General features: G+C 38.9%; 2 protein-coding genes across 12 annotated transcripts in view; one reads left to right on the top strand and one right to left on the bottom strand.

The window, feature by feature from the left end:
- Window positions 1-7,981, bottom strand: part of EAF2 (ELL associated factor 2) — a 122,472-nt gene extending 114,491 nt beyond the window's left edge. The window contains exons 1-2 of the mRNA XM_060099006.1: window positions 7,801-7,981; window positions 5,192-5,568 (exon numbers count right to left, since the gene is read on the bottom strand). Of these exons, the coding sequence (XP_059954989.1) occupies window positions 5,192-5,225 (34 nt within the window). The 5' untranslated portion in view covers window positions 5,226-5,568; window positions 7,801-7,981. The remainder of the gene's footprint in view (window positions 1-5,191; window positions 5,569-7,800) is intronic.
- A 302-nt stretch (window positions 7,982-8,283) lies between these two features.
- GOLGB1 (golgin B1) overlaps window positions 8,284-23,128 on the top strand; it is a 95,329-nt gene continuing 80,484 nt past the window's right edge. For all 11 annotated transcript variants that reach the window (XM_060098990.1, XM_060098997.1, XM_060098996.1 and 8 more), the window contains exon 1: window positions 8,284-8,385. The gene's annotated coding sequence lies outside the window, so the exon portion shown is untranslated. The remainder of the gene's footprint in view (window positions 8,386-23,128) is intronic.

Below are 23,128 nucleotides of genomic sequence, written 5' to 3'. Positions count from 1 at the left end.
TGGTTCTTTGAAAAGACAAGCAAAATTGATAAACATGTAGCCAGAATCATCAAGAAAAAAGGGCAAGGACTCAAATCAATAAAATTAGAAATAAAAAAGAAGTTACAACTGACACCACAGAAATACAAAGGATCATAAAAGACTACTACAAGCAACTATATGCCAATAAAATGACAACCTGGAAGAAATGGACAAATTCTTAGAAAGGTACAGTCTCCCAAGACTGAAGGTGGAAGAAACAGAAAATATGAACAGACTAATCACAAGCACTGAAATTGAAACTGTGATTAAAAAACTCCCAACAAACAAAAGTCCAGGACCTGATGGCTTCAGAGGCAAATTCTATCAAACAGTTAGAGAAGAGATAACACCTATCCTTCTCACACTCCTCCAAAATATAGCAGAGGGAGGAACACTCCCAAACTCATTCTATGAGGCCACCATCACCCTGAAACCAAAACCAGACAAAGATACCACAAAAAAAGAAAATTACAGGCCAATATCACTGATGAACACAGATGCAAAAATTCTCAACAAAGTACTAGCAAACCGAATCCAACAATACATTTAAAGTATCACACACTATGATCAAGTGGGATTTATCCCAGGGATCTAAGGACTTTTCAATATCCACAAATCAATCAGTGTGGTACCCCACATCAACAAATTGAAGAATAAAAACCATATGATCATCTCAACAGATGCAGAAAAGCTTTTTACAAAATACAGCACTGATTTATGATAAAAACTCCCCAGAAAGTGGGCATAGAGGGAATATACCTAAACATAATAAAGGCTACATACAACAAACCTACAGCTAACATCATACTCAATGGTGAAAAGCTGAAAGCATTTCCTCTAAGATCAGGAAGAAGACCAGAATGTCCACTCTTGCTGCTTTTATTCAACATAGTTTTGGAAGTCCTAGCTATGGAAATCAGAGAAGAAAAAGAAATAAAAGGAATCCAAAATGGAAAAGGAGACATTAAACTGTCACTGTTTGCAGATGACATGATACTATAAATAGAAAATCCTAAAGATGCTACCAGGAAACTACTAGAGCTCATCAATGAATTTGGTAAAGTTGCAGGTTACAAAATTAATAAACAGAAATCGATTGCATTTCTATACACTAACAATGAAAGATCAGAAAGAGAAATTCAAGAAACAATCCCATTTAGCATCACATCAAAAAGAGTAAAATACGTAGGAATGAACCTACCTAAGGAGACAAAAGACCTGTACTCTGAAAACTATAAGACACTGATGAAAGAAATAAAAGACACAAACAGATGGAAAAATATACCACATTCTTGGATTGGAAGAATCAATATTGTCAAAATGAGTATACTACCCAAGGCAATCTACAGATTCAATGCAATTCCTGTCAAATTACCAATGGCATTTTTCACAGAAGTAGAACAAAAAATCATAAGAATTGTATGGAGACACAAAAGACCCCGAATAGCCAAAGCAACATTGAGAAAGAAAAACGGAGCTGAATGAACCAGACCTCAGACTATACTACAAAGCTATAGTCGTCAAAACAGTATGGTACTGTCACAAAAATAGAAATATAGATCAATGGAACAGGATAGAAAGCCCAGAAATAAACCCACACACTATGGTCAATTAATCTATGACAATGGAGTCAAGACTACACAATGGTGGAAAGACTGTCTCTTCAACAAATGGAGCTGGGAAAACTGGACAGCTACACTAAAAAAAAATGAAATTAGATAATTCTTTAACACTATGCACAAAAATAAGCTCAAAATGGATTAAAGACCTAAATGTGAGACCAGGCACTATAAAACTCCTAGAGGAAAACATAGGCAGAACACTCTCTGACATAAATTGCAGCAATATTTTTTTCAATTTGTCCCCCAGAATAATGGAAATAAAAACAAAAATAAACAAATGGGACATAATTAAACTCAAAAGCTTTTGCACAGCAAAGGAAACCATAAACAAAATGACCAGACAACCCACAGAGTGGGAGAAAATACTTGCAAATGATGTGACTGCCAAGGGATTAGACTCTAAAATTTACAAACAGTTCATGAGGCTTAATATCCTCAAAACAAACAACCCAATCAAAAAATGGGCAGAAGACCTAAATAGACATTTCTCCAAAGAAGACATACAGATGGCCAAGAGGCACATGAAAAGATGTTCAACATCAGTAATTATTAGAGAAATGCAATAACTATGAGATATCACCTCACACCAGTCAAAATGGCTATCATCAAAAAATCCACAAACAGTAAATGCTGGAGAGGGTTTGGAGAGAAGGGACCCCTCCTACACTGTTGGTGGGAATGTAAATTGGTACAGCCACTTTGGAGAACAGTATGGAGAACAGTTCATTAAAAAACTAAAAACAGAGCTACCATATGACCCTGCAATCCCACTCCTGAGCATATATCCAGAGAAAAACATGGTCTGAAAGGATACATGGACCCCGATGTTCATTGCAGCACTGTTTACAATAGCCAAGACATGGAAGCAACCTAAATGTCCACTGACAGAGGAATGCATAAAGAGGATGTGGTACATATATACAATGGAATATTACTCAGCCATTAAAAAGAATGAAATAACACCATCTGCATCAACATGGATGGACCTAGAGATTGTCATACTGAGTGAAGTAAGTCAGATAGAGAAAGAGAAATATCATATGATATCCCTTATATGTGGAACCTAAAAAGATATGATACAAGTGAACTTATTTGGAAAATAGAAACAGACTCACCGACCTACAGAACAACTTACGGTTACTGGGGGGAAGGGTCGGGGGAAGGGATAGTTAGGGAGTTTGGGATCAACATGTACACACTGCTATATTTAAAATGGATAACCAACAAGGACCTACTGTATAGCACAGGGAACTCTGCTCAATGTTATGTGGCAGCCTGGATGGGAGGGGAGTTTGGGGGAGAATGTATACATGTATATGTACGGCTGAGTTGCTTCACTGTGTACCTGAAACTATCACAATATTGTTAATTGGCTATACTCCAATATAAAATTAAAAAATTTTTAAATATAGAAAATAAAATATAAAGTGGATAGAAAAAAATAAAGAATTTTATGATTTAAAAAAAAAAGAATGAATTGAGCAGCTCAAGGAGTAGAAGGGGAGTGTTCCATGAAGAGGGAATGAAAAAATAGTATATCTATTCAACCAATATATTATGAAGAAGGCACTTGGTAACTATTTGTTGAGTGCAGATTTGGCTAGCACACATGGAAAAGTGGTCTTGCCCTCCCATTAAGAGACCCAAGCAATTTTAAGTGCTTTGAATTCTCATGTAATACACTCAAAAAAATATCTAACAGGCAGAATAGAAAGATTAAAAAAATAAATCTAGTTAAAGTAATAAATATGGAATGAATAAACTGGCTTCATAGGATGCCCATATGACATAGAGAAGACAAGAGAGTTGAGGGACTTTCTTGGTGATCCAGCGGTTAAGACACCATCCTCCCAATGCAGGAGGCCCGGGCTCAAATCATGGTCAGGGAACTAGATCCCGCATTCCACAACTAAAAGATCCTGCATGCTGCAACTAAAGATCTCGCACACCACAACGAAGATCCCGCGTGCTGCAACTAAGACCTGGTGTAGCCAAATAAATAAATAAATAAATATTAAAAAAGAGAGAGAGAGCGAGTTGAGGCAAGGTCCTAGATGGCTGTCTCTAGAATGTGCAACCCTCAGCACTACACAGGCATAAAGAAGTCATGTATCTTAATGGAAAGGAGTCTCCAAGGGAGCAGAGACTCAACACCTGTGTCCCTGCAGGAGTCCTAAAAGGTGTCTTATTACTGGGTCTAAATTATGCAGCCAAATCTTTCACTCATATTAATCAGCCTGTATTTCTTGTGCCTGTCAGCCTAATTAAAATGTGTGTAAGGCAAGGAAATTAGAAGGTTGGTAATCTTGAGGGCTGAGAGGAATGAAGCAGGAGAGAAAGGCTAGAGCTGCACTTCTTTCAGAGATCAGAAGAGAGACTGTTAACTGCTGGTTATACAAAGCCTATTAATATCTTAGTTTTGACTCTAGGTTGAATACACCTTCCTAAACAGCATGTGTGGAACCCTAAAGTAATAAATGCAGAAAATCTCTTAATTGTTAAAGAAATCTTCTAATAAAGATCAAGGAGGGCCTCCCTGGTGGCGCAAGTGGTTGAGAGTCCGCCTGCCGATGCAGGGGATACGGGTTCGTGCCCCGGTTTGGGAGGATCCCATATGCCGCGGAGCGGCTGGGCCCGTGAGCCATGGCCGCTGAGCCTGCGCGTCCGGAGCCTGCGCGTCCGGAGCCTGTGCTCCGCGGCGGGGGAGGCCACAACAGTGAGAGGCCCGCATACCGCAAAAAAAAAAAAAAAAGATCAAGGAGAGTTCATTGAGCAGGACACACCTAGGACAATTTAGAGATGTTTAGGAGGTCTACAGACTTTCTCACAATATCTGCTCTACATGCAAATTTATTAGTTATATCAGCAGTAGTGGGGTAACTTTGTTAATGTTGGTGATATTCTAGACTAGGAATATTGATGAAGGTAGGCTTTAGTGACACAGTCCTTGAAAGTACCTAGGAAGCATATCAGAGATGCCAATTTTATATGTAACTTGAGTTCTAGTGACCTCTTTGTGCTAGTATATTAATCATTAAATATAGTTGTATCCTGAGGGACTTTTATAGTACTTGGGAGTTCTCCAAGAAAGGGGCCTACCATATCCCCTAAGATACATGATAAGAACATTCTTCAAATTGATGGGCTAGAGAAGTCTACATCACAAAGCCTGCTTAAAGGCCCGAGATTTATTCTTAGATCCCAGATAAAAAATAAGCCACAGAAAGTGCCTGACACATGGTCTGTGCTTAGTAAGTATTTGTTGAATCAAACTGAATAAGAGCTGTATGGTTACAGCTCCTAGGAATGTTCTTCTCTTTGATTTCAGGTTCCTCATGCCCTTGGCTCTAGGTGCCTCAAGATGAGAAAGTCACCACTGCTCCCCATATGAATTCCTCATATATTGTAAATGCTCAGTAACAATTCATATAGAAATAGTAACTGAGTTCTTGTGGCATAAATGTTGCTTCTCCTCTACAAACTACCGTGGCTTCATCCCCTATAGAGAATAATCCCACTTGTTTCAGCCATTCCCACCCTTTGCCTACCAGGGCTTCCAAGAATTTCTGCCTGGCTCCACATGTTCCATGAAGTATCCAGAGCCTGCTGATTCCGTGGGGGAAGACTCTTGAAGTTAGAAGAGGCCTCAATCAATTCTCCTGGAGCCTGGATTATTCCAGGCCTTTGAGTCAAACAGTTATAGCATCTCTAGCCCCTGAAGACACAGGGGGAGTTTTAACAGTGGTTTCTTCTTCAGCTGTCAGAGGAGCAGATCCTAGCAAGAGCTGGGAGACAACTCTTGCCATCTTCCAGGCAACAATGCCTGGCCTCTTCAGCTCTCCTGTTCTCCCATGTGCCAGGGTTCCTGCTTGGCCCTGCCCACCTTTGGGCAAAACCGCTGCTGCTTGAGGATGCTGAACAAGAGCTGAAAGACAGGTACCAGGGCCTTAATATCAAGATAAGAGCATAAATCAGCAAGTTTCTGTATCCCTCAGGCATCTCTGATGCCTCTGAGAAGCCTGAATCAGGACATCTACTCATTCCACACTTATAGCCTTCTCAAGAAACAACCTGCCATCCTTGGTCCCCATCCCAAAGTTCATCCAGCAGGAGGCAAGGAGACACCTGCAGCTCCACAGACAGAAGAGCCCCCAAATCCTAATCTCTTCCATCGTCAAAGATAGACTATCTACAGGGACCCATGGAGAGCAAAAACTGGAGCTGGGCTGGAAAAAATCACATCAAGGGTTTCTGTAAATTTCAAGTTTTAAGGAGTACAGGAAGCTGGAAGTCATCAGGCCTGGTCTCAGTTTTCCTAAAGTCAGCTTAGTCTCTCCCATGGGTCTAGTGCTTAATCAGGAGTGCCGACATTCCCAGGAGGAAAGTCAGAAGAACAAAAGTCCCAATTCCTGTAGAGAGCTTCCTCTGGCATCTGTTTCTAGGAGTTAATTGGTATGAAGGATGACTACCGACTGCGACATGGAGACAAATGGCCTGAAATCTACCCAATGTCATATTGGCCTCCTTGGGACACCAGAACAAAGCCCAAATAATTCACACAGCGGCAGTCCCTCTGTCCTCAACGTAGGTGGGACACCAGTTCCCATCTACTGTGGCTGCATTCTGTAGGCAGGCCCTAGTCAAGAAATGGGCACCAAAGTATGCACAGGCATCTCTGCACTTCCAGAGGAGACACCCATGACTTACTACTTATGAGGGCTAGGGATTTCAGAACAGTCTTTTCTTAGGCTTTGAGTATTGGGTATTTGGTACACTCTGGATCTTTCTGGGATTTTTGCTGACCTAGGGGAATATAGATAAAGACCCAGACCTCTGTGGGCAAGTAGACACAGATACTTTCATACAAAATCCAGATCCCATAATTTAGACTTCTTTACCACTAGGGAATTCTGATTAGTGAGGATTTTATTTAATGACTGTATTTAAATATAACTCACAGAGACCAGCTACATGAAAGGTCTGCACATCATCAGGGAGCAATTTCAGCTGTTGATGCAGTCAGCTGGGTGCCTCAACCCTAAACAGCTGCAGTTGATATACAGCAACATTCCCTTGCTCACTGACCTCAAATAAAATCTCTTGGAGAGCCTGCAGAATAAGCCCTGCAAGCCCTGGCTCATGTTGGGTCCTGGAAGGGCTGCCCTTTACATTCCAAGTTTTAAGAAGTACAACAGAATGAAGCAAAAGCCAGTATGCCTGGTCTCAGTTTTTCTAAAATTGCAGTCCCCTGCACCCACTATACCCCATCTCTGCTTGCATTTTTCCTAAGCATTTTGCCATCTACCATATTACAGTTGACCCTTGAACAATGTGGGAATTAGGAGCACTGACCCTCTGTAGTCATAAACCCCAGAATAAATTAGGGAGTTGGTTCTCCCTATACATGTTTCTTCCTTACAGGTGGTTCTGTTCATGGGTTCAACCAGGCCAGATACTGTAGTATTTATTACTGAAAAAAAATCAGTGTATAAGTGGACCCGTGCAATTCACACTTGTGTTGTTCAAGGGCCAACTGTTTATTTTCTCTCTCCTCACTAAATTATTATTTTCAAAAGGGCAGGAACTTTTGTTTCTTGATCTCAGCTATATCTCCAGGTCTAAGAACAGTACACAGTGATTACAGGGGACTACAATTTTAGATGGGTAGCCAGCAAAGGCCTTACAGATGTTTGAACCTCAAAGGGTTATGTAAGCACTAGGGTGAGGATGCATATAGTGGGCTGAGTGCCTCGTACACAGTAAGACTCAATAAATTCAAATAATACTCATCGTCAAGAGAGCGCCTTAAATCACAGGAACTGGCTACCTTCTTCCTTTCCTTAGGGGCTTAAGGAGAGCAAGCATGTTTTCTGTGACTATTATTGGAGCGCCTCACTGACTCCCATTCCAGGACCCAAGCCCTCAACCCTCAACCTCTGTAGGGCCAGTTCAAGCCCCACTTCCTGAAAGGCATTTCCTAGTATTCACTATTCTCTCTCTCATTCATGTCCTTAGAAACATCTCTGACCCTTTCATACAGACGCCAGGTTCTTGTCCGAGTTCCATCAGTAAGTCGCTGTTTGTCTTTGGGCAAGTCACTTTAAACTGGTTCTCATTTTTCATCAGTAAAATGAAAAAGTCATATTAGACCACCTACCTTCTGGCTCTAATATTTTATGACTCTAAGAGCAAAATCCACATCCCCACTCCCTTCACAGCTCATTCAACAATCCTAACGGCAGCTGGTTTCCCGGGGTGCAGTGTCTCGCAAAAGCCCAAGCCCTAACCCGGAGCAGGCACCGCCAACCCCGCGGAGGAATTAGAAGAAATCGGCCGTCCCATCAACACCTGACCTGACCAGAACGCCCGCCCTCCCGGCATTTCCGGCTCTTCCCTAGATTTTCTTCCGGAACACTTGCTCCCGTCTGACTCCGCCCCTCCTCCACTCTTTAGAGTCCATTGGCTGTTTCTTTAAGGAAGCGGAGCACATCCCGACGTTGATTGGTCTCTGTCATTGTTGATGGGTTAGTCACAAACAAGGCGTGCCTGGTCTCCCTGGTAACGCCCTGCTGATAAGTCCTGATTGGTCCATAGCCTAATCCCCTTTTCCGTCCCAACTGCCAGTGGTTGAGTCCCTTGGCGGGGCGCTGCAGCGGTAGGTGTCGCGTACGGGATTCCCGAGCTGACGTGGCTTAAATTTGGGAGGGGGGCAGCTGGAGCCTCCGGCGACAGCCTCTTCCAGGTGAGTGGGGGACGCTCCCCAACTCTTCGCCTCCTTGAGCCTTGTAACGGTCACCCCCGCCACAGGACCCGCGGGGCTACCAAAGCAGCCACACTCGGGTTCCCTCCCCGTCCTGATTCAGTCCCGGATCCGGACGTTCAGTCCGCCTCCCTTCACCTACCAGGCCCAGTTCTAATCGTCCACACGCCAGCTGGCCCCGCCGGATGGCTTCGGGGTCGCCCTGTGCGGCCTCTAGGCACATATGCACTGTCTACCCCATCCCCAGGACGTTTCTCCTCCGGGAGCGACGGAGAAAGGCGCTCCGGTCGGTCCTGTCAGGACGGCCTTGTTCCCTGAGCGGCCTGCTCAGGCTGACCTGTGTACGCAACAGCTGACGTCGGAGAGAACCTGCCAGGCCCCTGCGCTCAGGCCCTAAACAAACTTAGTGTCGGGAAGGGGAGGCAGGACCCAGACAAACCGAAAGTCTTGAGGGCAGAGATCGCAGAAACATGACAGTAACTCAAACGAGGGCCTGACGAATGATCCTGCTAATGAGTTGCTGGAGAGATTCGGAGAGAGGGAAGATCCTTGCGATCCCATCAACACTAAAGCCCCAGGAATCAGAGGTGGTCAGGCAGTTAGAGGAAAGGGAACCCTGAATAGAGTTCTGGAGGAAAAAGAACTTGATTTGGTGGTGTGGAGGATGTTTATTCTGCGTGTGGAGGATGTTTATTCTGCGTAACAGGAGTGGTGCGTAGGAGTGTGAAGCAGCGGATGAGCCCCTCGACAAATGAGGAATATATTTGTCTGACTTACTCAAAGAGTTCCAGTTGCTCTGTGGGGAGAGGACACTTTAAGAGTGGGGCAGAGATATTTAAAAATCACTGGATAAGTACTTTCACTTTTGGAAGTAGTTGGAAGCTTTCTGAGCTTTTAAAGACTCACAGTTCTGTGCAAGATGGCAGTGGAGAACTCCCCGCAGAGAGGCTGGAGGCCTTTTCAGAAGAATGAAGTAATTAAATTTGGATGGTCAGAATAATTGTGAATGGTCATAAAATTGCAGACTTTGTACACTGACTGTTTCACAGCTTTTACTTTTCATCCTTTGACCATGGAATGGCCATTTAATGCTTTCCTCTTCACTGCATTAAATTTTGTTGGACTACATCAGTAGTTTCCAAACATTTTTAATTGCTTGCCCTATCAGTAAAACTTTTTTTTTGAGCCATCCTGTAAATACTGTATATTTAATTATAAATAATGTATGAATAACACTGTAAATATATTACTTATAAAATATACAAAAACATACATATTTAAAAGGATGAAAACAAATTCTTGCCCATTTTCTGGGACACTCCCAACCCAATCTGGAGATCACATAAAGATGTTTCCTTATTTTTTGAGAAAGGTGTTTGCATCTTTGAGGACTTCCAGATTGCGGGAATCCTTTTTATTTTAATTTATTATTATTAATATTATTATTTTTTTGAGGACCTCCATTCCTCTGAGATGCAGCCTCTTCTAAAAATAATCATCTTTAGGATATAATTCTCTTTTCCCTCTGCTTGAATGTTAAAATCTCTCTTTTATTCCCCATTACATTAGTGGATTAAATAAAAGGATGTTGATTTCATTCTTGTTTATAAAAAATCATTCATAAACTTCTCTAGCTTGACTACTATTAGAAATAAATTATTTGGGACACATCTCACCACTGGTCATTACCTACTAGTATATTGTTAGGAACCACTATATGAAAGGATGTTAAGCTCTACAATACTCCATTTTTAATTAAGCTAATTTAAAATCATCAGTGTGTGCTTTTGGTAAAAGTAAATTCAATACAAAAGGATATAAAAAAACCCAAAAATCTCTTTCTCCTCTATGTACTGATCCTTTTCCCCATTCCCTATTTCCCAGAAGTAAGCACTGTAAATAATTTGTTTATTCTTAAGAAAGTTTCTGATCATATTCAAGCACATGTATAATATATATCCCTCTCCTTTTCTCTCTCACACAAGTTGAATCATAATATACCTGCTATTCTACACCTTTTTTTTTTCCCACTTTATACTATAAGGTATTTTTTCCATATCCATAAGTATAAAACTACCCCATTCTTTTAAAAGGCTGTACAGCATTCCCCTGTAGAAATATCAAAATGTATTTAGCTTGTCCCCTATTGATGGACATTGATATTGTTTTCAGTCATTAGTCATCACAAACACTGCTGTAGGGACTTCCCTGGCAGTCCAGTGGTTAAGACTCTGTGCTTCGAGTGCAGGGGGCACGGGTTTGATCCCTGGTCCAGGAACTAAGAATCCTGCATGCCATGAGGCCAAAAATTTTAAAAAGTAAAAATAAACTCTCTTAAAAACAAACAAACAAACAAAAACCACTGCTGTAGTGAATATCCACGTGCAAATATCCTTTGTTCCCTTGAATGAGCCTATCTATGGTATAAACAATACAGAATTCTTTAGAGCCCTACTACTGTGAGTCATTTCATTTTAGTCTAGTGGTTATATAACTGTAAGTACGTACAAGTATACGAGTGCCCTCATGCCTCCAGCACTATTTTCAGCCCCAGTGAAGAATGTTGGGTGATGAGGTTGCTCAGAAAATAGGTTATCTTCTGAATCTCTACCAGTAAAGAAGCTTTGTCGAGCTCTGTGACTGGGAAGATTACTTAACTTCCCTATGCCTTACACACTTTAATACTAGGGATATTGATAGAACTCCTCCTTGGAGTTGTTTTAAAAATAAAATGAGTAAAATGATGAGGATAAATAAGTTATTATATGTAAAGCAATTGGAGTAGTATTTAGTACATAGTACTGTGTATATAAAGTATAACTACCGTTTACTGCTAAATTTGTTTAATAAAAACAAGTTTTTTTGTGTCATGAAAACTAGTTTTCCATTTTCTAAATGTAAAATTATATCATAGTATTTCATATGCTTTTCCCAGCTATATAGCACCGTTTCCTATCAGCTTCTCAAACTGGTTGAGGATCACTTAGTATTAAGGAAAACTACTGAGGCTCAGCTAAACATGCACTGAGTGAGTTTGAGGAGTGATCTGGAAATATAACCATTTTCTGTGTTGTTGTTTCTGTGGGAAAATGTGATTTAAATTCCAAAGCAAGTGGTGCGTATGCATGTAGTCATAGGCATGTGCTCACTGTCTTCAGTTACTTTATTTTTCCATGCATTTTGTACTAGGTTCTCTGTGGTAGGGGCATGCCTTATATTTCTTTTTATATTTTTGTGGTTCTTAGCATAATGCTCCACACCAAGTAGATATTTTGAAAATAATTAGCAGTGAATACTGAGAAAATAAGACTCATGGAATTCTAAATGCCACCTCAACACAGAAGTGTTGAGATCCTGTGGCAGAATTTATAGAAGGTGTGGCCAGCATTGACTTTGAGGGATTGTTTTATTTGCCTGAATGTTTTATTGAACCCTGACCTTGGCATGAAGCTCTTTATTTTATTCTTTTCCCAAATTGCTATTCATGATTCTGGTGCTTTATAAAACAACAGCAAGAGCATTGCTTGTCCAGTAGTCACAGATATTCCTTACATTAATTTATTACTATATCTTTTCCCCTTTACTAATTTTTATATGTGCATTTGCCCATTTCTATCCTACAGTGAGCCTTTCAGAGGCAGAGATCCATCTTTCTTCATTTAGCTTAAGCATGGCTACTTAGTGGCTCTCTTGCCCTCAAGTTCCCAACCTCTGAGCTACCTAAAGACCCTAACTGTGCCTGAGGTGCCCATCCTTTTACATTTCCATGTTATTCCTTTAATGTCAACAGCTATAGAAATCACTCTTGCATCATGGAGTCATAAGGCAAAGTCCAAATAGAAAAGACAAGATAAATCCTTGTACTTACCTAGTTTTCATGATACTTAGTTCAGATGATGACCAGTTTATTATTATTATGAACTTGTGAATTTAAACATTTTTGGTGGATTTAAATATCTGTTGCAATTTAATTCATAATCTTATTAGAAACTCAGTTGTTCCTTTGGCCTGTGGGAACTTCTTCAGTTTGTCTCCTGGATCCTTTTGACATGACTCTATGTTAGTCTTTGATAGCTTCCTTGCTATTTTGTATGAAAAAATGTTTCAGGCTCATTTTGTACCATTTCCTGCTTCAGAATTTTAATCAGCCATTTCTCTAAGAAGCCATCCTATTAAAAAAAATTTTTTTTAATGGGGAATAGTATTTCAAGACTAGAAATACTTATTGCTTCTCAGTTTGTCATAGTTTTTTTCAATGGACAGAGCTAGGAAAATATATGTACTAAGGTAAACTACCTTGTAGGTTCATAACGATACTTTTTTTTTTGCGGTACACTGGCCTCTCACTGTTGTGGCCTCTCCCATTGCGGAGCACAGGCTCCGGACGCACAGGCTCAGCGGCCATGGCTCACGGGCCCAGCCGCTCCACGGCAGCTGGGATCTTCCCAGACCGGGGCATGAATCCGCGTCCCCTGCATCGGCAGGCGGACTCTCAACCACTGAGCCACCAGGGAAGCCCCATACTGGTACTTTTGATTCAAATTCAAGATTAGTTTTTATTTTGGGGTTCTTAATTTCTTTTGTGTTATATGTCTATCTCCTTTTTTCATAATGACTGTATGATAGAATTACTATGCCCATACTTACTCATTTAATTCCACAGGACACATATAATAGTCAAGGAATAATAATACTGATAATGAACACCGCCAATTTTGGTTGTTAAAATTTTTACAAGTTTTTTTTTTGTATATGCTATTTACATTTTCCCCATTTTTAAAAATTGGAGCCCTATATGTTGTCAGAGCATATAATCATTAAATACTATGCTGTCTCCATCCCAGTCTTAGTTCTGTGAGTAACATATTTAGTGCTCACACCAGTCCTTATGATGATGTTTCTTTAGTCATTTTGGTTATGTCAAGCTTTTTCTCTAATAGATGCCTTAGGAAAGGCTCCTGGGAAATTTTTTCATTAATTTTCTTGCAAGTTTGTAACATGCTGTCTGTGCTCTTTATATCTGAAGGTCATTTTTGCTGAAAATAAAATCCTTAGCTCACATTTTCTTTCCTTAAATATCTCAAGTCTGTAACTCCATTTTTTTTTTCTGGCAAAAACATTGCTGTTGAAAAGTCTGACCACAGTCTTTTTTTTTTGCTTGTAAGTCACATTTCAGCCTAAACCTCAAAGAATTCTTTTTAAGTCCATTAATTTTACTAGAATGTCTTGTTGGTCATTCTAGGTTGATATTCTCAGGTATCTGGTGGCCTCTTTCAATATGTAACTTCAAATCTTTTAAAATTTCAGATAAGTGCTCTTGGCTTTTGTTTTTTGCGTTTGTTCTGTACCTTTGCTTTGGTTTTCTTTTTTGGGGATCCTATTATCCTCATTGCTTATCTGCCATATTTATCACTTTCTCTTGATTCCTTCTTTACTATTTATTTCTTTGACTTTTTTAGAGAAACAAAGCATTAGGAACAACTTTAAATTTACTATAGAAAATATGCAAAGATAGTTCAGAATTCAGAATACCTCTCACCCAGTATTCTCTAATGTTAGCATGTTACAATAGAAAAGTGCATTTGTCAAAACTAAGAAATTAACACTGATGCGTTACTATTAACTAAACTCCATACTTTGGATTTTACTCATTTCTCCATTGATGTCCTTTTTCTATTCCACGGTATTATCGTAAGATATCACATTTAGTTTAATCTTTTTATTTTTTAAATTGAGATAATTGTGGATTCACATACAATTCTAATAAATAATACAGAGAAATACCTTGTATGCATTGTTCAGTTTCCTTCAGTGGTAACATTTTAGAAAACTATTGTATAATATCACAAGCAGGATGTTGATAATACATTCCCCAATTTTATTTGTATACATGTATGTTAAGTTCTATAAAATTTTATCATCTATGTGTAGGTTCCTGTATCCACCACCATAGTTAAGATATTGAACAGTTCTAACACCACAAGGATACCTTGTGTCGCCTTTTTATAATTATAACCACCTCCTACCCTCTCACCTTCAGCTTCTCCCTAAGCACTGGTAACCATTCATCTGTCCTCCATTTCTAAAATTTTGTCATTTCAAAGTATTATGTAAATGTGGAATTATATAGCATGTAACCTTTTGGAACTGGCTTTTTCTTTTTCATTCAGCATAATTTCCTGGAGATTCATTCATCTAAATTGTTAGGTGTATCAGTAGTTTGTTCCTTTTTATTGCTATGTAGTATGCCATGGTATGTATGTACAGGCATATCTTGGAGATATTGTGGGTTCGGTTCCAGACCACTGCAATAAAGCTAATATCACAATAAAGTGAGTCACACAAATTTTTTGGTTTCCCAGTGCATATAAAAATTATGTTTACACTATATTGTAGTCTTTTAAGTGTGAAATAGCATTATGTCTAAAAAATATACATACCTTAATTAAAAAGTGCTTTATCATGAAAAATGCTACCATCTGAGCCTTCAGCAAGTTGTAATCTTTTTGCTGGTAGATACAGGATCTTGCCTTGATGTTCATGGCTGCAGACTGATCAGGGTGGTAGTTGCTGAAAGTTGGAATGGTTGTGGCAGTTTTAAAAAATAAGACAACATTGAAGTTTGCTGCATCGATTAACTCTTCCTTTCATGAACAAATTCTCTGTAGCATGCAATGCTGTTTGATAGCATTTTACCCACAGTAGAATTTCTTTGAAAATTGGAGTTGATCCTCTCAAACCTTCCACTACTCTGTTAACTAAGGTTATGTAATATTCTAAATGCTTTGCTGTCATTTCAACAGTCTTTGTAGCATCTTCATCAGCAGTAGATTCCATCTCAAGAAACCACTTTCTTTGCTCATCTAGAAGCAGTAACTCCTCATCCGTTAAAGATTTATCCTTAGATTGCAGCAATTCAGTCACACCTTCAGCCTCTACTTTTAATTCTAGTCCTCTTGCTGTTTCCACCACATCTGCAGTTACTTCTTCCACCAAAGTCTTGAACCTCTCAGAGGTCATCAGTGAGGGTTGGGCTTGACTTCTCCCAAACTCCTGTTAATGTTAATATTTTTACCTTTTTTCGTGAAGCATGAATGTTCTTAGCAGAATCTAGAATGGTCAGTCCTTTCCAGAAGGTTTTCAGTTTACTTTGCCCAAATCCATCAGAGGAATTTATGACAGCTATAGCCTTAGGGAATGTATTTCTTAAATAATAAGACTTGAGAGTTGAAATTACTTCTGGGTAATTTCAAAAAGAATTTGGGTTGCAGAATGGATGTTTTGTTAGCAGGCATGAAAACAACATTAATCTCATTATACATTTCCATGAGAGCTCTTGGATAAACAGGTGCATTGTTAATGAGCAGCAATAATTTGAAAGGAATCTTTTTTTTTCTGAGCAGTAGGTCTCAACAATGGGCTTAAATATTCAGCAAACCATGTTATAAACAGACGTGCTGTTATCCAGGCTTTGTTCCATGTATAGAGCACAGGCAGAGTAGATTTAACATCTTTCTTAAGAGCCCTAGGATTTTCAGAATGGTAAATGAGCACTGGCTTCAATACAGTCTCCAGCCTCATTAGCCCCTAACAAGAGAGTCACACTGTCCTTTGAGCTTTGAAGCCCGGCATTAACTTCTCTCTAGCTATGAAAATCCTAGATGGCATCTTCTTCCAATAGGAGGCTGTTTTGTCTCCACTGAAAATCTGTTGTTTAGTGTAGCCACCTTCACTAATTATCTTAGCTAGATCTTCTGGATAACTTGCTACAGCTTCTACATCAGCACTTGCTGTTTCACCTTGTTTCAACCTCATGAACCAACCTCTGCTAACTTCAAACTTTTCTTCTGCAGATTCCTCACCTCTCTCAGCCTTCATAGAATTCAAGAGAGTTAGGGCCGTGCTCTGGGTTAGGGTTTGGCTTAAGGGAATGTTGTAGCTGATTTGATCTTCTATCTAGACCACTGAAACTTTCTCCACATCAGCAATAAGCCTCTTTTGCTTTCTTATCATTGTGAGTTCACTGGAGTAGCACTTTTAATTTCCTTCAAGAAATTTTCCTTTGCAATGACAACATGGCTGTTTAGCGCAAGAGGCCTAACTTTCGTCCTCTTTTGACCTCCCTTCCTCACTAAGCTTAATCACTCCTAGCTTTTGATTTAAAGTGAGAGATGTGTGACTCTTCCTTTCACTTGAACACTTAGAGGCCATTGTAAGATTATTAATTGGCCTAATTTCCATACTGTTGTGCCTCAGGGAATAGGGAAGCCCAAGGAGAGGGAGAGATGGGGGAATGGCTGGTGGGTGGAGCAGTTAGGACACATACAGCATTTATTGATTAAGTTCACCACCTGATAAGGGTGTGGTTCATGGTGCCCCACAAGTACAATAGTAACATCAAAGATCACAGACCATCATAATATAAGAATAGTGAAAAGGCTTGAAATAGTGCGAGAGTTAACAGAATGTGACACAGAGAGATATGAAGTGAGCAAATGCTATAGGAAAAATGGTACCAGTAGACTGGCTCAACACAGAGTTGCCACAAACCTTCAATTTGTAAAAAATGCAATATCTGCAAAGTACAATAAGGCAAAGCTCAATAACACGAGCTATGCCTGTACCATAGTTTATTTAACCATTTACTTGTTGAAGGACATCCTTGCTGATTCCAGTTTGGGGTGCTTACAACTAAAGCTGCTAAGAACATTCATGTATAGATTTATGGGTGAATTTAAGTTTTCATTACTCTGAGATAAATGCCTAGGAGTAAAATTACTGGGTCACAAAGTAGTTACATGTTTAGTTTATGGCTAATTTCTTTTTGATTTTTAAAATTATCCTTCATTTAGGGCCTCCCTGGTGGCGCAGTGGTTGAGAGTCCGCCTGCCGATGCAGGGGACACGGGTTCGTGCCCCGGTCCCGGAGGATCCCACATGCCGCGGAGCGGCTGGGCCCGCGAGCCATGGCCGCGGAGCCTGTGTGTCCGGAGCCTGTGCTCCGCAACGGGAGGGGCCACAGCAGTGAGAGGCCCGCGTACAGCAAAAAAAAAAAAAAAAAAAAAAATTATCCTTCATTTCAAGTTTCTTTTTTTTTAAGGCAACTTTGTTGTGATTATTCATATACTTATTCCCTTTAGTTTCATCTTTATTTCCAAAATATTTTTTTTTAATTTTAAATTATTTCTTGTGTTTCTGCTTCATTTCTGGGTTTTTCTGTTTTTGATGGGGGATAATTGATAAATTTATTTGTTTTAATTCATATGAAGAAATCACATATATACCTGTGTGTGTGTGTGTTCACCAAAGTTTGCATCATAGAAAATGGTAAGAATATCGAAGTTTAATTTTTCTTTTGTAAAAGTAAATATGATACACATTTCTGTCCTATACCTACTGTTTGTGCTCTGCTGTACTGTTAGGTGCTCTACATCCATTTAGCAATTAATACTTAGCCATTAATTTTTGTTAAGTAGGTGTCAATATTGGAAGTAGATATTTATCATTTTTTAAGCTTCTTTGAGGTGTAATTGACAAAAATGTATATATTTAAGGTGTTAGTGATGTGTTGATATATGTATACATTGTTAAATGATTACCACAGTCAAGCTAATTAATATATTTATCATCTTACATAGTTACCCTTTTTTTTTTTTTGGAGGTGAGAACATTTAAAATCTACTCTCAGCAAACTACCTGTAGTCACCATGCTGTACATTAGATTCCCAGACATTATTCATCTGGCATAATTGAAATTTTGTACCCTTTAACAAATATCTCCCCATTTCCCCTACCCTCTACTACCTGGCAATCACTGTTCTACTTTCTGCTTCCTTGAGTTTGACTTTTTTAGATTCCATATATAGATGAGATCATGCAGTACTTGTCTTTCTGTACCTGGCTTATTTCACTCCACATAATGTCCTCCAGGTTCATCTATGTTTTCACAAATGGCAGGATTTCCTTATTTTTTTAGGACTGAATAATATTCCATTGTGTGTATATACTGTATACATTTTCTTTATCCATTCATCTGTCAATGGACACTTAGGTTGATTCTGTATTTTAGCTGTTGTGAATAATGCTGCAATGAACGTGGGAGTGCAGATATCTCTTCAAGATACTTATTTCATTTCCTTTGGGTATACACCCAGAAGTGGAATTGCTGGATCAGATGGTAGTTCTATTTTTAGTTTTTTATAGAACCTCCATACTGTTTTTCATAATGGCCATGCCAATTTACATATCCACCAACAGTGTTCAAGCGTGCCTTTTTCTCCACATCCTGGCCAACACTTGTTATCTTTCGTCTTTTTGATAATAGCCTTTCTAACAGGTCTGAGGTGATGTTGTGATTTTGATTTGCATTCTCTTGATTATTAGTGATGTTGAGCATTTATCATATACATGTTGACCATTTGTATGTCTTCTTTTGAGAAGTGTCTATCTAAATCCTTTTCCCATTTAAAAAATTGGGTTATTTGTTTTCTTGCTATTAAGTTGTTTGAGTTACTTATATATTTTGGATATTAATCCTTTATCAGGTGTGTGGTTTCCAAATATTTTCTTCCATTCCTTAGTTTGTCTCTTCATTTTCTTCATTGTTTCCTTTGCTATGCAGGAGCTTTTTAGTTTGATGGAATCTCATTTTTCTATTTTTGCTTTTGTTGTCTGCACTTTTGGGATCATAACCAAGAAATAATTGCCCACACGAATGTCAAGAAACCTTTTTTTCTGTGTTTCTTCTACTAGTTTTACAGTTCAGGTCTTGTGTTCAAGTTTTTAACCAAGTTGGAATTAATTTTTGTATGTGGTGTGAGATAAGGGTCCAATTTCATTCTTCTGCATGTGGATATCCTGTTTTCCCAATACCATTTATTGAAGAGACTGTCCTTTACTCGTTGTCTATACTTGGCACCTTCTTTGATGATGAATTGATCATCCTTGCTTTGGCCATTTACTCATTGTCTATACTTGGCACCTTCTTTGATGATGAATTGATCATCCTTGCTTTGGCTTTTCAGGGTCTTTTGTGGTTCTATATGATTTCAGGATTTTTTTTTCTATTTCTGTGAAAAAAAGCCAGTGGAGTTTTGATAAGGATTGTGCTGACTCTGTACATTGCTTTGAGTGGTATGTACATTTTAACAATATTAACTCTTCTGATCCATGAACACAGGATATCTTTGCATTTATTTGTGTCTTCTTTAATCTCTTTCACCAATGTTTTATAGTTTTCAGTGCACAGATCTTTCACCTCCTTCATTAAAGTTATTCCTAAGTACTTTATTATTATTTTTGGTGCTTTTAAACATGGGTTTGTTTTCTTAATTTATTATTTTTTTGGCTAGCTCATTGTTAGTGTATAAAAACAATAACTTTTGTATACTGATTTTGTATCCTTTGACTTTACTGAGTTCATTTATTAGTTTTAACAGCGTTTTCGTGGATTCTTTAGAGTTTTCTATATGTAAGATCATGTCTTCTGCAGAGACAATTTTACTTCTTTTTTTCTGATTTGGATGCCTTTTATTTATTTTTCTTGCCTAATTACTCTCCCTAGAAATTCCAGGACTATACTGAGTAGAAGTGGTGAGAATAGGCATCCTTGTCCTGTTTCTGATCTTAGAGGAAAAGCTTTCAGCTTTTCACCATTGAGTATGATGTTAGCTGTGGGCTTGTCATATACAAACTTATTATGTTGAGATACATCCCATTTGTATCTAATTTGTGCAGTTTTTATCATGAAAGAGTGTTGGATTTTGTCAAATGCTTTTTCTGCATCTATTCAGATGATTTTATGATATTTATCCTTCATTTTGTTCATATGGTGTATCACATTAATTGATTTGTGGATGTTGAACCATCCTTGCATCCAAGGAATAAATTCTACCTGATCATGGTGTATGGTTCTGCTAGTGTGAAGCTGAATTTGATCTGTTAGTATTTTGTTGAGAATTTTTGCATCTATGTTCATCAGGGACATAGGGCTGTAATTTTCTCTTCCTGTAGTGTCCTTGTATGGATTCATTATCAGGTAACGCTAGCCTTGTAAGATGAATTTGAAAGTTTTCCCTCCTCTTCGATTTTTGGGAAGAGTTTGAAAAGGATTGGCATTAATTCTTCTTTAAACATTTGGTAGAATTCACCAGTGAAACCACCAGGTCCTGGACATTTCTTAGTTAAGAGGTTTTTTATTACTGTTTCTTACTGTTATTGGTCTCTTCAGATTTTCTATTTCTTCATGAATGAGTCTTGGTAGGTTGTGTGTTTCTAGAAATTTATCCATTTCTTCAAGGTTATCCAATTTTTTGGCATGTAATTGTATATTGTAGTCTCTTATGATCCTTTGTATTTCTGTGATATCCATCGTAATGTCTTTTATTTATTTATGTATTTATTTTTGGCTGCTTTGGGTCTTTGTTGCTGTGTGCGGGCTTTCTCTAGTTGCAGCAAGTGGGGGCTACCCTTCATTGTGGTTTATCTTGTTGTGGAGCACAGGCTCTAGGTGCATGGGCTTCAGTAGTTGTGGCACATGAGCTCAGTAGTTGTGGCTCATGGGCTCTAGAGCGCAGATTCAGTAGTTGTGGCGCATGGGCTTAGTTGCTTCACAGCATGTGGGTTCTTCCTGGACCAGGGCTTGAACGCGTGTCCCCTGCATTGGCAGGTGGATTCTTAACCACTGTGCCACCAGGAGAGCCCCTGTCTTTTCTTTCACATATACTTTTATTTGAATTTTCTCCTTTCTTTCTTAGTTGATATACCTAATAGTTGGTCAATTTTATCTTTATAGAAAATCACTTAGTTTCATCGATCTTTTCTATTGTTTTTATACACTTCAGTTCATTTATTTCTGCTCTGATCTTGGTTATTTCCTCCCTTCTGCTAACTTTCAGCTTAGTTTGTTCTTCTTTTTCTTGTTCCTTAAGTTGTAAAGTTACGTTGTTTATTCGAGATGTTTCTTTCTTTAAAGGTAGGCATTTGTTGCTATAAAATTTCCTCTTAGGGAACTTACCTCAACATAATAAAGGCCATATATGACAAACCCACAGCCAACATCATTCTCAGTGGTGAAAAACTGAAACCATTTCCTCTAAGATCAGGAACAAGACAAGGTTGTCCACTCTCACAACTATTATTCAACATAATTTTGGAAGTTTTAGCCACAGCAATCAGAGAAGAAAAAGAAATAAAAAGAATCGAAATTCGAAAAGAAGAAGTAAAGCTGTCACTGTTTGCACATGACATGATACTACACATAGAGAATCCTAAAGATGCTCCCAGAAAACTACTAGAGCTAATCAATGAATTTGGTAAAGTAGCAGGATACAAAATTAATGCACAGAAATCTCTGGCATTCCTATACAATAATGATGAAAAATCTGAAAGAGAAATTAAGGAAACACTCCCATTTACCATTGCAACAAGAAGAATAAAATACCTAGGAATAAACCTACCTAAGAAGACAAAAGACCTGTATGCAGAAAACTATAAGACACTGATGGAAGAAATTAAAGATGATACAAGGGCCTCCCTGGTGGCGCAGTGGTTAAGAGTCCGCCTGCCGATGCAGGGGATACGGGTTCGTGCCCCGGTCTGGGAGGATCCCATATGCCGCGGAGCAGCTGGGCCCGTGAGCCATGGCCGCTGGGCCTGCGCATCCGGAGCCTGTGCTCCGCAACGGGAGAGGCCACAACAGTGAGAGGCCCGCATACCGCAAAAAGAAAAAAAAAAAAAAAAGATGATACAAACAGATGGAGAGATATACCATGTTCTTGGATTGGAAGAATCAACATTGTGAAAATGACTGTACTACTCGAAACAATCTACAGATTCAAAGCAATCCCTATCAAACTACCAATGGCATTTTTCACAGAACTAGAACAAAAAATTTCACAATTTGTATGGAAGCACAAATGACCCCGAATAGCCAAAGCAATCTTGAGAAAGAAAAACGGAGCTGGAGGAATCAGGCTCCCTGACTTCAGACTATACTACAAAGCTACATTAATCAAGACAGTATGGTACTGGCACAAAAACAGAAATATAGATCAATGGAACAGGACAGAAAGCCCAGAGATAAATCCATGCACATATGGTCACCTTATCTTTGATAAAGGAGGAAAGACTATACAATGGAGAAAAGACAGCCTCTTCAATAAGTGGTGCTGGGAAAACTGGACAGCTACATGTAAAAGAATGAAATTAGAACACTCCCTAACACCATACACAAAAATAAACTCAAATTGGATTAAAGACCTGAATGTAAGGCCAGACACTTAGAGGAAAACATAGGCCCAACACTCTATGACATAAATCACAGCAAGATCCTTTTTCACCCACCTCCTACAGAAATGGAAATAAAAAGAAAAATAAATGGGACCTAATGAAACTTCAAAGCTTTTGCACAGCAAAAGAAACCATAAACAAGACCAAAAGACAACCCTCAGAATGGAGAAAATATTTGCAAAAGAAGCAACTGACAAAGGATTAATCTCCAAAATTTACAAGCAGCTCATTCAGCTCAATATCAAAAAAACAAACACCCAATCCAAAAATGAGCAGAAGACCTAAATAGACATTTCTCCAAAGAAGGTATACAGGTTGCCAACAAACACATGAAAGGATGTTCAACATCACTGATCATTAGAGAAATGCAAATCAAAACTACAATGAGATATCACCTCACACCAGTCAGAATGACCATCATCAAAAAATCTACAAAC

The sequence above is a fragment of the Mesoplodon densirostris genome, chromosome 5 (assembly GCF_025265405.1).
Source record: "Mesoplodon densirostris isolate mMesDen1 chromosome 5, mMesDen1 primary haplotype, whole genome shotgun sequence".
Classification (NCBI taxonomy): Eukaryota; Metazoa; Chordata; class Mammalia; order Artiodactyla; family Ziphiidae; genus Mesoplodon; species Mesoplodon densirostris.
The sequence above is the reverse complement of the archived record's forward strand: the minus strand, read 5'-3'. Positions and strand labels throughout refer to the sequence as shown.